This window comes from Nilaparvata lugens, chromosome 6 (assembly GCF_014356525.2).
Source record: "Nilaparvata lugens isolate BPH chromosome 6, ASM1435652v1, whole genome shotgun sequence".
NCBI classification, from domain to species: Eukaryota; Metazoa; Arthropoda; class Insecta; order Hemiptera; family Delphacidae; genus Nilaparvata; species Nilaparvata lugens.
Genome location: NC_052509.1, coordinates 16,926,089 through 16,943,350, shown reverse-complemented (window position 1 = coordinate 16,943,350; position 17,262 = coordinate 16,926,089). Strand labels below are relative to the sequence as shown.

Here is a 17,262-nt window from a genome sequence, read left to right as displayed (position 1 = left end):
GCGAATTCAAGATGGCTTCGACCTGAGTAGCAAGAGTACAGTTTTCTTCAAAGTTAAATACCTTGTTGAATGTGACTACACGGAATATGCGTTTGAAGTTTTTTACCGCATTCTCCCAGAGTCCACCGAAGTGCGGAGCCCGAGGGGGAATGAAGTGCCATTGGATGTTGAGTACAGACATAGTGTCATGAATATCTGATTTGAGACGATCAGAGGACAAAAATTCGTGGAGCTCACGTAGCTCATTGTTGGCACCAACGAAAGTTGTGGCGTTGTCCGAAAAAATGGAATGCGGAATGCCACGACGAGCAGAAAAACGAATCAGAGCGGCAATAAATGCCTTGGAAGTAAGTTCCAAGACAGTTTCAATATGAACGGCACGAGTTACCATACACACAAACAGCGACAAGTATGCTTTAGAAAAAGTACGAGATTTGGGGCCGCCTACACGGATGGAAATAGGACCGGCGTAATCCAAACCACAATTATAAAAGGGAAAGTTAGCCTGAACGCGGGCCGCTGGTAAACTACCCATGATTTGCTCAGAGCGAAGAGCCGAAAAGCGAAAACACAATATGCAATGCCGCAATACACTTTTGATGGTGCAACGGGTGGAGGGAAACCAAAATCGTTGTCTTACACTGGCCATGGTGGCCTGCACCCCAGCATGACTTAGACGACGATGGTGAGCAACAATCAATGCACGAGTGAATTTGTGATTGCTAGGCAACAATATTTGATGTTTGTAATCAAATGAAGCATTTGCATTTTGCAAACGTCCACCAACTCTGAGCAGAGAATCTGAATGAATGAATGGTGACAAGGCTTTAATAGAACTATTAGGCAATAGCTCCTGATTTTGACGCAATGCTTTAAGTTCAGCAGAGAAAGCTTCTTCTTGAATAGATTTGAAGATACAATTTTCAGCTTCTGAAATTTCAGAGATAGTTAATTGACCAAAGCGCGGAGTGACTGAATTTTGTTTTTTACAATTGTGAATGAACCGTAGAACATATACTGTTGTATGAACGATTTTGTGATAGGTGGAGCAACTATTGATTATACCTGAAATAACATCATTACGAGACGAAGTAGTAGCTAATACCTGAACTGATTGAGAAGTAGCAACATTGCTAGAGAAAGAATCCCAAGAGCTATTTGGCATAGATAGCCATGAAGGACCATTCCACCACAGATGACTAGCGGCCAGCTGATTGGGTGTACAACCTCGAGATATCAAATCAGCAGGATTGTTACTAGTACGGACATGATTCCAATGAAAGTTAAACATTGAATTCTGAATTTCAGAAATGCGTACAGCTACAAAAATATTAGAATGATCAGGAGGGGCTCTTAACCAGTCACAGACTGTTTTCGAGTCAGTCCACAAATACACATTAGAAAAAGTAAGATTTGAAGCCTTTAAAACCTTATTCACAAGACGTGAAAGTAGCAGAGCTGCCTGTAGTTCTAATCTGGGAACAGAGAGAACTGGGTTCAAAGAGGCAATGCGGGACTTGGAAGTGAGCAACCTTGACTGCTACCAAGAGAGGTGCTTCTGACATAAATACAGGCGCCGTAAGCAGTGAGACTAGCATCGGCGAAGCCATGCAATTCAAGCGAGGCATCAGAGTCCTTTGATAACACACAATGCAGAAGTGATATGTTAACAATGTTCGGCAATTCATGCAGAATTTTCAACCAAGTTTCCAACAGATCTTGCGAAATTTTTTGATCCCAATCAATCTTTAATAACCAGAGTTTTTGAAAAAGTGTTTTGGGTAAAATGACCACAGGAGAAATCAAACCTAATGGATCGAATATGCTTGAAATGCAAGAGAGAAGCTCTCTTTTCGTGAAAGATGTTTTATGTAATACATCAGCAACATTAGAGGAAATAGTCAAGACGTCTAGAGTGGAATTCCAAATGAGGCCTAGTGCCTTGACCACACTATCATTGAAATTAGACAACGGTTTGGAAGTGTTTGCTTCAAGCAGATCAGAAGGAATAGTAGCGAGAACTTCAGGCAAGTTAGACAACCATTTCCTAAGCTCGAAACCACCCTGAGCCAATGTGCTAATCAATTGTTGAACTAAATGTTTAGCTTCTGAAACCGAAGAAGAACCAGAAATAAGGTCATCAACGTAAAAGTGATTTTTAATAACATTAGCTACAGCAGAGTTGGGTGCCGTATCAAGATCGGCCAAATGATGAAGCATACGAGTAGCTAATAAAGCTGCCGGCGAAGTGCCGTAACTTACAGTATTCAAGGTGAATTCTTGAATGGGTAGAGTAGCATCAGATCTCCAAAATATTCTCTGAAGGTTACGGTCAGAGGGATGAACTAAGATTTGACGGTACATTTTAGTAATGTCCGCAATGAAGGCTATTTGATATGTGTGAAAGCGCAGAACTATATCGAACAGTTCAGGCTGAACTGTATGACCAACATACAATACTTCATTAAGCGATGTTCCAGTTGTAGATTTAGCAGAAGCGTCAAATACTACACGTAATTTTGTAGTGGTGGAATCAGGTTTAAAAACCGGGTGATGAGGAATGAAGTAGCATTTTTCATTATCCGGTGCTGGAGGCACTGGTGACATGTGATTCAACTGTTGATATTCTTCCATGAAAGCTGCGTATTGAGTTTTCAACTCAACATTTGATGATAAACGTTTTTCTAATGAATGAAATCGGTTCAATGCTTGAAATCGGGAATGACCCAATGAGTGGAAATTATCCTTTTTGGGAAGAGTGACCATAAACCGTCCGTCTTCAAGACGCGTGGTAGTGGTTGTGTAGTGCTTCTCAAGTTTCAAAACCTCAGGTGAGGGAGGAAGTAGAGGAGAGATTTCTTCCAGCTTCCAAAATTTCTCTAACTGATGAGAGACATCATTTGAAGTTAGAAAATTCGACATGACATTACGGGAAGTGGCCACAGGCGAAGCAGGGAGGCACGAACAAGGTGCTGCAATAGGACGAATGGTTTTACAAGAACCAAATATGACCCAACCTAGACTGGTTTTCTGAAGGATGGGAGCGTTTTGAGCTAGATACAATTTACCAGGCTGAAGAACAGATGCAAATATGCCAGCACCAAGTAACATATCTACAGGCTTAGGCTGATCAAACAATGGATCCGCTAATTTGAGTTCAACAGGAATTGAAATTTTGGAAAGATCGATGTTCACACTAGGAACATTGGATGATATGCTATCAACTACAATACAATTTTCTTCGACCGACCATGAACGATCAGCTGAAGACAAGCAAACTGAATGAGAAACAGATGATTTGGTCTTATTCTCACCTACACTATGAATCAAAGTGTCAGAATACAAAGTAACAAGTGACAATTTTTCAGCCAACCTAGTTGACATCAAATTACAATCAGAGCAGGAATCTAAAAGCGCGGTTGCTTTAATAAATTCCCCACTAGAAGATTGAACCAAAACTTCGGCAGTAGGTAACAAGGCGACAGTTGATTGCTGTTGCAAACACAGAGACGAAGTGGAGCTCATTGTGACATGAGAGTTCTTCTGAGGCTGTTCTGCATGAGAAACAGCTTGCTTAGTTGTTTCCGCATTCTGAACCATGACGGAATTCAAAACAGCATTCTTACCCTTGGAGGGAGCAAAGGATTAAGAATGAATAACATTTGAAGTTACCTTATCCTTAGAAGTAGGCTGAGTGTCCCGTGATTGAGGATACGACCTATGAAGAACAGTGTGGTGACTCTTGCCACAAAGTGTACACGATTTGTCCGAACAAACATGATGGGTGCGAAAGGCTTGAGGCAATTATAACATAACCTTTTGTCACGGACAGCATTCCAACGATCAGTAACCTGCAACTTCAATAATTCATTACAACGATTTGGAAAATGACCAACAGAATTACAAAAACTACAAGGTGACATAGAAGAGGTAGTAACCTGCATCCTAGCTTGAACATTCGATTGATTTTGATTGAACTTCGGCTTGCTATGAGCACCAACCGAGTTGGATGTACTTTGCTGTACATTTCCTTGATGATGGTTAGCTGAGCTTGAAGCAACAGCTTCCATGATTTTGCATTGTGATTCCAAAAAATTCCAAAGTTATCAATGGTGGGAATGTCGTGTATACCAACACTCTTTTCCATTCTCGAACAGTAGCAGTATCCAACTGCAACAACATTTTGTGCATGTACAATAAGTCCTTGATTTGGACTCCAAGTTGAAGCGCTTCGAGCGCGGTAATGTGGGACTTGCAAAAGTCAATGAATGCCCGTAATGATTGCGGACAGTTATGCTTTATGGTAGGCGGAGATTCAATTGCCGTGACGTGCCTGGCAGCAATTAATCTCTTATTGTCATACCTCCCCCTTAAGAGGTTCCAAGCAAGCTGAAAACCATTTTCGTCAGCTTCAATGTGTTCCACTCTAGCAAGAGCTTCACCACTGAGTGATTGACGAAGATAGAAAAATTTCAATGAGTCATTAATATTATCTTGATTACCAATAATATTGGTAAAAGCACTTGAGAATGCTTGCCATTTTGAAAGCTCCCCATTGAAGCGTGGAAGCGGAATCTGAGGCAACTGAAAATTTGCCAAATGTGAGTTTTGAGATGTTGGCCGCTGGGAAGCACCAGCAGTGGCCTCATTGTTGCGTTGTCTGCTTTCAAAAGCAGTTAATGCAGCGTTTGCCTTAGAGGTAATGGAGATAAACTTATTAAGTATCTCAAAATGAGTTGAAGTGTCTTGTGCTTGCAACTCTGAATTCCATAGCTGTTCATGAATCTTATCATACTTAATTCTAAGCGAACCTAGTTCGTTTTTGACAGTCAATAATTGATAATAAGTGGCTTCAGTGTCCACAACATAATCGTTATAGCTGGTTATGAACCAATCTATTTCCTGGTGTAAATTGTCTCTTGCATTGAAAAGAGCAGAAGGCTCAGGAAGTGAATCTTCCTCATGATCGGACATGCTTAAAAACTAACAGAAAAATCTGGTGTGGTACACTCACACAACTTTCCTTGCTCATATTTGAAACTACGATCAGACTTCTGTATATGTGTATATATAATTGTTTTCAAAGTACTTTTTCTTTGTGTGAATTGTGAAATTCGATGATTTTTCCAGTCGTAATTTTTTAAAATCGTCAAAACAGCTGTTCTACAGATGAAATGTCTCGACTATGTGTTCTTTTTATGAACTGCGCTACATACCTACCTCATGCATGAGAAGGAGGTTACTAAGTCCATTTCCCAAGGATGGGGTGGACCTCCCATTGGTTTCCCAGAAAGGAGACTCATGCCAGTTGATAGAGCTGATAAATAACTATACAGGGTATGAATTTGAAAAAAATCGGTCAAGTTACTTTTGAGAAAATCGTGAAAAACATGGTTTTTTAGTAATTATCCGCCATTTTTCTCAAGAATATTACGGAGCTCCTGCAATTTTCCAAGGAAAAACTCATGTCATTTGATAGGGCTTATGAATAGCTATCCATGGTTTAATTTTGAAGAAAATCGTTAAAGCCGTTTTCGAGAAAACCGTGAAAAACCTGGTTTTTTAGTCATTATCCGCCATTTTTCTCAAGAATATCACGGAGCTCATGGAATTTTCCCAGAAATGAGACTCAAGCCAGTTGATAGTGCTTATGAATATCTATCCATGGTATGAATTTGAAGAAAATTGCTAGAGCTGTTTTCGAGAAAACGGTGGAAAACATGGATTTTTAGTCATTATCCGCCATTTTTCTCAAGAATATTACGGAGCTCCTGAAATTTTCCCAGAAATGAGTTTTATGCCAGTTGATAGGGCTTATAAATAGCTATCCATGGTATAAATTTTAAGGAAATCGTTAGAGCCGTTTTCGAGAAAACCGTGAAAAACATGGATTTTTAGTCATTAACCGCCATTTTTCTCAAGAATATTACGGAGCTCCTGAAATTTTCCCAGAAATGAGACTCATGCCAGTTGATAGGGCTTATAAATAGCTATCCATGGTATAAATTTGAAGAAAATCGTTAGAGCCGTTTTCGATAAAAACGTGAAAAACGTGGTTTTTTAGTAATTATCCGCCATTTTTTCCGCCATCTTGAATTGGATTTTATTGAATTTCTTATTGTCGGATCCTCATGGTATAAGGACCATAAGTTTAAAATTTCAAGTCAATCGGTTAATTAGGAATGGAGTTATCGTGTTCACAGACATACACACATACACACACACACACACACACACACACACATACACACACACACACATACACACACACACACATACACACACACACACACATACACACACACAGACCAACACCCAAAAATCATTTTTTTGGACTCAGGGGACCTTGAAACGTATAGAAAACATGAAATTAGAGTACCTTAATTTTTTTTGGAAAGCAATACTTTCCTTACCTATGGTAATAGGGCAAGGAAAGTAAAAACCTGAGTGAACGAAACGATGCTGCACTGTAGCAATGCGATTGCTGCGCCAATAAGCAACTTTGGGCGCTGGTCCAGTACGCAGAGAGGCACGCCTGTGCGTTTGAGGCAAGTTGTATCGAGCTTGCTGTGCGGCGAGTCAAGTAGCGAGCTCGCAAGGCGGTGGACTACAATATTAATCGTATTCATTTTCTCAATAAAACAAACCGTTTCCTTGATAAAATAATATATATGCAAAAATTTAGGGGTTTTTCGATTTTTTTTTGTTTTCTCCGATTAACTTTGAAGCAAATAATTTAAAAGAAAAATGAGCCAAATAATTAATGTTGACAATTTCATTGCATTGATGTGTATTTTTATGTATTTGCGATTCGATTTGACGCCGTGGAAGGGAAAACAGCCGATGCAGTATGGCGTGGCTGACTCCCTTCATAGTAATGGTACTGCTTTCTACATTGCATCTTATCTACACTATGGCGCTCGAAACAATTTATTTTTCCTCCACCTACTGTCTAAAGTACTTACTTTACTCCCTGAAACATAATACTAAAGTGTCACTTTTTCGCTCTAGGTAGTAAAAAACAGAAAAACTCCCTAGGGAGTAAAAGTGACTCCATTTAAATAACATGGGAAGCATCTCTATTTTAAAACTTACATGGTAATAGGTTAGAAGGTCTAAGCTCAGATGAGAAAGCGTAATAGAGGTGCCTGTCATTGAGTCAACTGAATTCAATACCACAACCAGAAATTTGATCAACTCATGAAATATATGTTTGTATGATATTATATTCTTAATATTAGTAGACGATAAAAATTTATACAATTTTAAAAATATTTTATTCTATTCAAAATACCAGCCAACAAATATTTTTGATCTGCATTCTGCAATTCAAATCTGAAACGCGTGATCTGGAGTCAGCCATTTTTGGTAGCCCAGCTGATATAATTGTTACACTTGGCCGATAGATAGCGCAATCAGCAGTGCCAATCAGACGACCGGTTTTTAGGTTTTAGATTTTAGGTTATGTTGTTAGGGAACATTGTCACCAATACGTAAGTTATTAGAATGATTTAATTTGCAGTTTCTATAAAAAAATGTAGATGGAGGAAAAATGTTGTGTACATCACAAGCGAAAAATACTTTTTCTCCCTCAGGAAAATTGTTGCCCTCAGCTTCGCCTTGGGCTTCAAACTTTTTCCCTCAGGGGGAAAAAGTCGTACTTTTCACTCTAGATATACAAATAACTATTTCCTCCACCTACTGTCTAGAGTACTTACTTTACTCCCTGAAACATAATACTAAAGTGTCACTTTTTCGCTCTAGGTAGTAAAAAACAGAAAAACTCCCTAGGGAGTAAAAGTGACTCCATTTAAATAACATGGGAAGCATCTCTATTTTAAAAACTTACATGGTAATAGGTTAGAAGGTCTAATCTCAGATGAGAAAGCGTAATAGAGGTGTCTGTCATTGAGTCATCTGAATTCAATACCACAACCAGAAATTTGATCAACTCATGAAATATATGTTTGTATGATATTATATTCTTAATATTAGTAGACGATAAAAATTTATACAATTTTTAAAATATTTTATTCTATTCAAAATACCAGCCAACAAATATTTTTGATCTGCATTCTGCAATTCAAATCTGAAACGCGTGATCTGGAGTCAGCCATTTTTGGTAGCCCAGCTGATATAATTGTTACACTTGGCCGATAGATAGCGCAATCAGCAGTGCCTATCAGACGACCGGTTTTTAGGTTTTAGATTTTAGGTTATGTTGTTAGGAAACATTGTCACCAATACGTAAGTTATTAGAATGATTTAATTTGCAGTTTCTATAAAAAAATGTAGATGGAGGAAAAATGTTGTGTACATCACGAGCGAAAAATACTTTTTCTCCCTCAGGAAAATTGTTGCCCTCGGCTTCGCCTCGGGCTTCAAGCTTTTTCCCTCAGGGAGAAAAAGTCGTACTTTTCACTCTAGATATACAAATAACTATTGTCTATTGTTTTGACACGAGCTGAATCTAGATTTTTACTTTTCAATACTCTAAAATATATTAAAATTTTCTTGATTTAATCACCCTGATGATAAAAAATCATTTCTTTCGTTGTCTACTCACAGAGTTTATTAATTTGAAGTGTGCCTTCTCAATTCGAGTCTAAGGTATCACAATTTAATTACTCTAGTTTCAGATATTGATGTTTTTCAATGAAGTTTGATGATATATTATGTATCCAAATCCTTCATCTTATCCTTATTTTATGTAAAATGAAGATTCAAAATTTCTTTTCATAGCTTTTTTTTGTTTTTTATTGTTTGATTACTCTTTATAATATAAACACTTGATAATGGGATGAATACCATCAGATCGGGTGAACAAACAAAAAATCTGGTGTGGCACACTCACACAACTTTCCATGCCATTATGCAAATAAGTGTTTTTTGGGTATTGGTCTGTATGTGTGTATGTGTTCCAGCGTCAAGTTTCCGATAATATAATCTGAAATTTATCAGCTGACGAGATCGATTCTGCTACAAATCTTCCAGTGAATAATTTAATAGAATGAGCAGTTGCCTCTCTCGTTAAAAATTAAATTTGCATCTGAATAATCACATTTTCTCGAATTTCGAGCTTATTTTCAATGTTAGGTGAAAATGTTACTGGACATTGACTGTAGAGCTTTTCATGCTCAATCTTTTCCACTTAAATTTTATATTCCACTTAAATATAAATTCAAAAATAATAAGTAAGATGCTGGGAGGATGCAAGAAGTCATTAAAGCATAATGGTAATCACCATGTAGCTCAATCACCCTCTCCAAAGCCCTTCTTCTCCTTCTTAATGTGCTTTGGAACTTTTCATTTCTACAATGACACTTTTTCCATTGACTTAGCTTTGTGCCATTCTTTATCTCTTTTTCTATCTGTCGGCATTCCTTGGCCATATTATTACTTCTTCTTAGGCCAACGCAAGGTTACACACCTGTTAGGCCAACACACCTGTTATGTGATACCAGGCGCCCTCCTGCAGTATTTAGCCTTGCCTGGACATGCAGGGCTCTGTGTGGATGGACTCCACTTCCCTAGCTGTTCGTGAGAACCACATGAACAAACCAAACCCCAAGGCAACTCCAGAAGTTGCCTTGCCTTCAAACCGACGGGATATGCCCCATCAGGACAGTTTCGGAGGGGCAAAGAGAAAACCTCAAGAGACCAGTGACGGGTGAAACTCCAGACACGAATGTAGGTCAAGAGGCTGAGTCGAGGGTGACAAGATGACCTAGAGGCAATTTGGCAACCCCTCATTCAGCGGAAGGACCTATAAAAATGCCAGGAGTGGAACACACGTAGGTCACGAGTTTGTGGGTGGAGAGACCAAAAATCACCACTGCTCAAAGAAGGGCGGCCATTCAGGCAAAACTTCTTAGGAGAGGGGCGGCTTTTGACCATGCAGAGTTTCGGAGGGCCAAAAACAAAAAACCCAAGAGACCAGAGATGGGTGAAACTCCAGGCACAAATGTGGGTAAGAGGCTGAGTCGAGGGTAGCCGGGCGCCAGGCGCCCTTGAGGCAGTTTGGCGTCCCCTCCCTCAGCGGAGGGACCTACAAAAAGGCCAGGAGTGGAACTCACGTAGGTCACGAGGACCAATCAGTCTGAAGATACTGCCAATCATATCACACTGGATTGCGACAAGCAACCAGGTGATTAATGGGATGTTAGCATGGGGAAAAACTTCTGGTTCTTTTAAAGGTCACAGGTATTGGTTCGCCTAACTAACATACTACTTGGGAACACAATAAGTTTCGGTTGACGTGTGGGGTTCTTTGAACCTTTGGATCCTTGAATCCGTCCCTTCAAAAATAATAATAATGATAATACTTGTTTATAATTAAAAAAGTTCCATCTGTATTCATTTTTAATAGAATTACAAAATCCATAATGAATCTTTTACTGGATTGGATTGAGATAAATGTTCATTTTAAAATATCTATCTCCATTATGTAGTGTTTCAATTTTCTGTTATAAATTTTAAAAATTATTTGTCATAACTTCCTTGTAACTGTCTTTTTGAATTTGTCATTTGCTAGTAATTTTGTTACTTTGTCTTATCGTTTGTAAAGATTGAGATGTGACCTATTTTCCTTTATTTTATTTATTTCAGTGGTTTGAATAAGCTCTATTTTCCTTTCTATTGACATGTTTGCTGTACCTAGTTGTTCGAACTCACTGCCGGCGCACAAGTAGTTCTTTGCCGGTAGTGCCATTTTGTAAGTTAGAATATTTATTTTATAAATCTGTATTATTCTATGGCAAAATAAATGAATTTGAATTTAAATATTATAGAATATAATTTAATATAGAATTATTGTTTACAACGAATTTGTATAGTTTATATTATATGTACAAATTATTCTGAAATAAATAAAGATATTACATTTAGATGTTCAGTTGGATACTCTAGAGGACGTAAAATGATATTGCGACTTGAAATATAGTTTTTAATCATTTGTATTTGATGTCATCAACAGAGTGAATTGTATATTCATGTCACTCCCCACATTTCCACATATGAAGCGACCATTCCATTCAATTTACAAGTTCTACAGATACTGTAGCTGGCTGGCGAGCATCCAGAGGGAATTTTCAGGACAGTTTATAGTGATATTAACAGCCAGCTAGGGTTCATTTATGCGTTTAAAATGACCTAAATGGTCCGTTATTTTGTGGCATAGCTTAACCCTATGGCGCAAAGCTAATTATGAACGTGATTAATTAATTTCCCTGAAAGCTTCCAGTGAGTATCGAGGTTACAAATTGACCTACTAGATCACTAGGGGATTACAAAATAATATCCTAATTCAGTCAAGTTCAGTGTGTACTTTATCCATATTACTTTAGAGGAGCAGTTTTAAAATATCTTGTTCATCTAGTGTTTTGAGTTATAGTGGGCTACTATACAGTAAATTTTTCACGCTCATCAAGGGGAGATTTATGTTCCAATAGGAGATATTCTGTGTTCTGTATTCCTAACTAGGAGTCAGTTTTCAATTTAAAGATCCGACCATTATGTCTTTGCAAAGTAATCCATATTCACCAATAAGGTCCTTCAACCTTTTGAGACACCTATTTCTAGTTCTCGGGTTTTATCCCTTCTACTCACATTCTTCAAAAAATCGTTTCCAACGCAATTTATTATTGATCTACTGCTCTACTATAACATTTATAGACATTTCTACATCAATACTCAACATAGTTTTCAATCTTGTGCCATGGCTTTACAAAGCATCTGTTCTGAGGAATATTGATTTTATTGCAATGGCTTTCGGAGAACTTCTTATTTTTACTGCCGCTTTAATACAGAAGGTACTTTACTATAGAAAAACACATATATTCGTTGACTTTTTCAAGAAATGGGAGAGTTTTGAGACAGAGTATGAGAATCTAACAGGAAAACAATTGAAAACATTGGACTACAGAAAAGTTTTAGTAGTTGCATTGATTACTTCGGTTGTTATTATTTTAGTTATTGCTACCTACCCACTTGATGTAGATTATGGTAAGTGGTAGGGCCTTTTTCACAATTTAATATATTTGTATTCCGAATCCGAATAGAATCTTACATAAAATTACCAGAAATTACTTTAATGGCTTTGACGTTTTATCTCATATTTAACTTCAGTGTATGGTATACATAAAATATTTATTTATTGGATAATTGAACCAATATTTCAATACAAAGAGCCTTGTGAGCATAAAATACTGAATCCTGATGAGAAATAAGAAAATTGAAGCAAAACTAGACTTACTAGACCTACGTGGTAGCCTATAATTTGATAGTTATATTTTTTAACTGCTGTATAAAAATATCTTATATTCTAAAAAGAAAATTTATGATAATTAGAGCGGGAAAGGCCGTTACATAGAAATGTCTTCATTGATTGGCATAATAGCTCTTCCAAACGCTTTTACAGAGTGGCGCAGAAAACAGGGTATTTTGAAATAATGTCATCTCCACGATAATAAATTCAATGGACTAGAATTTGATTAACGAGATTTCATGTAGTCAGCATGTCATTGATTTTTTGTTTTCACAATGAAAATGTCCAAAAGTGCTTACTTACTTTTAGGGTCATATGCACTCTATGTTTAACACGCTAATCTACGATTAGGCTACAGGAAGTTTTGTGGATTTTTATTACTGGTTTAAACCAACAGCTGATCAGTTTAAACCGAGATGGTGCATATTACAGGCCCTGAAGATGTAGGGACTAATTGGAAAGATGTGCACCCATAAGCGTTCACAGCCTATTATGAAAGCTCTGGAATGACAGTGTAGAAATTCGTTTTCAATTTTCTTATTCAGTTTCTGGATCGTTGCTGGGCGTTAACGGTACACCTTGCCAAAATTATCCCGAAATATCCGTCAATGACATACCAAGCTACTAATGTTATTAAAATATTCTCTGTGCAGTAGTTATCACTTATTTTTATAGTGATAAATTTTATTTACCGATCATCTATTGTAGCTATTTCACGTTCCAATCATGACATGCTATATAACCCACCTATTGCACACTGTACATGGACATCACTTGAAAATAATTTTGGGCTTTTAAATATAGTAAATCATATCCTGGTCTCCGGAATAAATAAATTACTATTACAATAACCCTTGTTTTAGCACTAGGAGCATGTATTATTGATAATTTCACCCGTTACTTCAATAATCTGTTCACAATAGAATTCTACGAGCCGACACGCTCACCTTGATCGAGAGCCAGGGGGCTCCGTCCCCTGAATTACCGGTCGATCAGCCAACCATTTATTAGACCATTAGACTAGCTAAGCTTGCATACATTTTTTATTTGAATTTGCTTCCTCTGTTGCCATATTCTTCAAGAGAAATTCCAGGTTCGACTTAGAATCTCGTACATTTTTGCATGTAATAATACTATTTAATACTGTAACACTAATTCTTCTTCACAATATCTTTAGATCAGACGGTAATTGAAATCGTGGTAATGAACTTGGACATGCTTCTCTATATTATGCACTACCTGACAAGTGTCTACACAGAAATAATATGGAATATGATGACAATTGCTCTGAAAAACACGGCTCGTCAACTAATGAACGACTATGCTAGTGAAGAATGCGCAAATTCAGAAACAAGTGATTTCACTAGAGATGGATGTGATCTTTCAAATTACAGAACTAGTGAGGAAAGTTCTGACTCCGTCTCAAAGAAACAGCATTACCGGTACCTATGGATGAAATTGTCCACTCTACAGTACAGGTTTTCCAGTGTTTTTTCCTCAATCTATGGATATCAATTGGCATTCAACTTCTTGCTTTTTCTATTTCTGGGATTTGGGTGGACAGGGGCAATCTACCGGTATGTAGCACTCAAGAACCTCGACAGTGGTGAGGTGTTGCAGCTGCTGGGACTGTGTGTTGAAATTGGACAGTGTTTTGTCTGGATTTTTGTTGGATCCACCACAGCTGACACAGCACAGAGAGCGGTAGGTTTCTATCATTCACAGTAATTTCCTCATATTTTTACTTCCTTACAAGTTCTTGAGAAAGTTGTAGTTTAAATTTAGCGAATAATTCAATATGAACCTCTTTGAACTAATCTGCAAAAAATGAAGTTGAGCATATTCAACCCATAGCCTACTAAAACTTGTTATAATTTCTATGGCTTACGTTCAACCTAAAATTTCAATAAATAATAAATAGACCAAGTTGCAAAGTTCCAATAACTTTTTAGCTCATTCTTCCTTTAATTTTCCATATGAAGATCTTGAACGATGATGGAGTTGGTGGAGCATTACAAATGCTAATAAATTATTCAGATGTCCCGCTAAACAAGGGTCCCTTATTACCACAGTGCTCTACAAATCTGATCTTACATAATGTTATTCAACCCTCTTTCTAGATAAATTTGCGCAAATCTTACTTTTGCAGGAACAACCAGAAAATTAAAATGAATAAATATGTAATTTCTAAAAATATATTGTTTAGTTATAATTTTTGTAAGTATTATAAAAAACTTCTTCAAAAATATAAAAAATTATTGATTTTAATAATTTTAGATGGACATAGAAATGAAAAAGAAATTGTTGGAAATGATCAGGAGAAAAAAACAAGAGAATCTTTCTAATGAAGAGGTAATTATCCATTTAGAGGTATTCTATTCATTATCAATCAATACCTATTATAAATTTCCAGAGGTAATTCTATTCATTTTAAGAGCGACTTCCTACTCCTGCACGGAGATGTATTTCTGGCGCCTATCCTTGTTTTAGTTTATGTAAATGATCCAAAAATTTGCAAATTATATTGTAATTATATCTTACAAATTCCAGTTAGAACAAGATCAAGCCCAAAAACTAATTTTGTAGAATTTAACACGAAAAGAACTATATATGATACCCATCCAATTATTTACTTATCATGAAGTGAATATTGTGATAGACTAGATGCAAATAATAACAGTCAGTGTTAATTGTTTTAAAATCTAACTAATGTAAAGCATGGGATTTGGATGATGATGTGAAACATCCACTTGAAACAAATAAGAACTCGAATGCTGTGTAATGTAAAAAATTTTTAAAGAATACTAAAAAAGTGTTGTGTTCAATACACATAATTTAACATTGTTCTTTCATTTTGATAAGAAATGTTTTTTGTTAGAAATAAAATGTATTATTGTTATTTTGCAGGAAAAAATATTTTTGAAGAGTGTTTCAAGGACAAAAACAGAAATGAAGTTGGGTGGCTATGGCAGAATTGATAGGAACTTTTTTTTTAAGGTGAGTGAGATGATTTATGAATTATTCTTCATAAAATATAGAGAATAGACTATTATGTTCTCTTACTCACAGTTGAAACTGCTCACCCTTTTGTTGAACTTGTTTCACTCTTCGTGTTTGAGTGTTTCATTTTCAAACGCGATCACAGCCAATTACTTTAAGTCCACAATCACTATAAGGAGCCATTTTTAGTTAACATAACTGAGAACAGAGTGAATTTCAATTGAATTGAATTTATTGCAAAAACCACAAATACATAATTATTTGTACGATATAATAACCAATGTATACAAACAAATAGACATTGATTTTAACTTGAGTTTATAACAATATGATCAATGTAATATTTGGCACTGGAAACATAAGATTCGTTGTGTGTTGGCAGTGAGTTGCAGTTCACTTAAACCCAATTACTTATGTTCCTGAATTCTGTTTATGTCGAATTGAACAAACTATCCTTCAGCAATATACTTTTCTCAATGTTTAACAATAACTAAAAATTGGGTAATAAATAAATTAGCCCTACAGATGCCAAACTATTTTAATAGTACAACAAAATATTTTTATAAAAATACTTTTTGATCTAGGAGGGTCATTTTTCAACCTCCAATCTCATATCATGAGACACAGGCAAGCGTTAGGGGGGCGACTTCCACAGAGCTGAACAGCTTATCATCCACACCAAACGCCCTGTGATCGGTGCGACCATTTGTTGTTGAGTTACGTTGTTGTCTTTGGCGGGTGTGAATGAATCATACCTCTTGTGCTCATTTCATAACCAAAGAACAATGTTTTTTCGCAATATAATAAACTATATGATCTTTCAAAAAATATATTTCAAAATCTTATAAAAATTATTCTCCATCTTTTATAGGTTCTACTTGCATGGGCGAATTACACACTAATTCTTCTACAATTTCGAAATTTAATTCTAGATACCAGTAAAGATGATCCAGATAAAAAAGCAGGTCTCATTTTGGAGTGGTCTGCAGATACATAGATATACATCTTTGAAAATTTCCGTACGATTTCTATTGAATTTACGATGTGATTAAGAGTATATTAATTTGAAAATTTCTGTTTATTCTACTTATTTTAAACCCCTAGTTTTCATTAGCTGCAACAGCACCACCTACACAATTTTTATGTAGAATTCCTTCAGGAATTATTTTTTACAACTACTGTTTTCAGCGTTTTAAAACGCCTATTTCACAAAGCATATTTTTTACATCTTGGCGAGTTCAGTTATGGAATATAAGACAAGACAAGTCAGATTGGAAAGTAGAAATTCTATATAATAGATAGATTGTACAATGAATTCTATACTAAGTCGAAACTAATTGGAGCCTGAGAGGAACTCTTGTTCACTATACAGGGCTTTATCAACTAAATACTTTTTCAAATATTTTTTGAAATTTGTTATATCGTCAATACTTTTTAAAGAACCAGGTATCTTGTTATGACATTTCCTTCCAATGTAATCAGTTGTTCAAATAACCTACTATTATGTGATAATCTGCTCGGTTAAGGGTATTATACCCATGTACATCGGAATTTTGGTTCACATCACTCGCCTTCACAAATATTACAGCCTCATAGATAGATATATAATGACGGCACAGTCAAAAGACCAAGTTTCTTGAATCTAACCGACTTGCCTTTTCAATACATCTGAGTGCCCGTTTTTGAATTTCAAGACTCTATCCAAGTTTTGTTTAGATGAATTACCCCACACTACAATTGCATACCTTACATGGGATAGTATGAGGGCATGATAAGCAGTTAACATTATTTTTTTATCATTTAACCTCGCAAGCTGCCGTAGTGCAAATACTCCTCATGAGATTTTATTACATATCCTATCAACATAAACATGCCACTTTAATTTTCTATCCAGTAAAACTCCCAAGAGTGATACTGTCTCCTCCTGATCAAGTTGATTTTCTCCTATATAAAGGTTAATAGCTCTATCCTCAAAAGAATTATATTTACTTTTGAAC

General features: G+C 36.3%; 2 protein-coding genes across 8 annotated transcripts in view; both read left to right on the top strand.

Annotated features, from left to right (window-relative positions):
• Positions 1–14,586, top strand: part of LOC111054506 (mucin-5AC-like) — a 65,756-nt gene extending 51,170 nt beyond the window's left edge. For all 7 annotated transcript variants that reach the window (XM_039430283.1, XM_039430285.1, XM_039430284.1 and 4 more), the window contains 2 exons: positions 13,443–13,969; positions 14,543–14,586. The gene's annotated coding sequence lies outside the window, so the exon portion shown is untranslated. The remainder of the gene's footprint in view (positions 1–13,442; positions 13,970–14,542) is intronic.
• Positions 1–16,262, top strand: part of LOC111054514 — a 50,620-nt gene extending 34,358 nt beyond the window's left edge. Inside the window, exon 4 of the mRNA XM_039431371.1 lies at positions 16,137–16,262. Within this exon, the coding sequence (XP_039287305.1) occupies positions 16,137–16,262 (126 nt within the window). The remainder of the gene's footprint in view (positions 1–16,136) is intronic.
• The last annotated feature ends 1,000 nt before the right edge of the window (positions 16,263–17,262 follow it).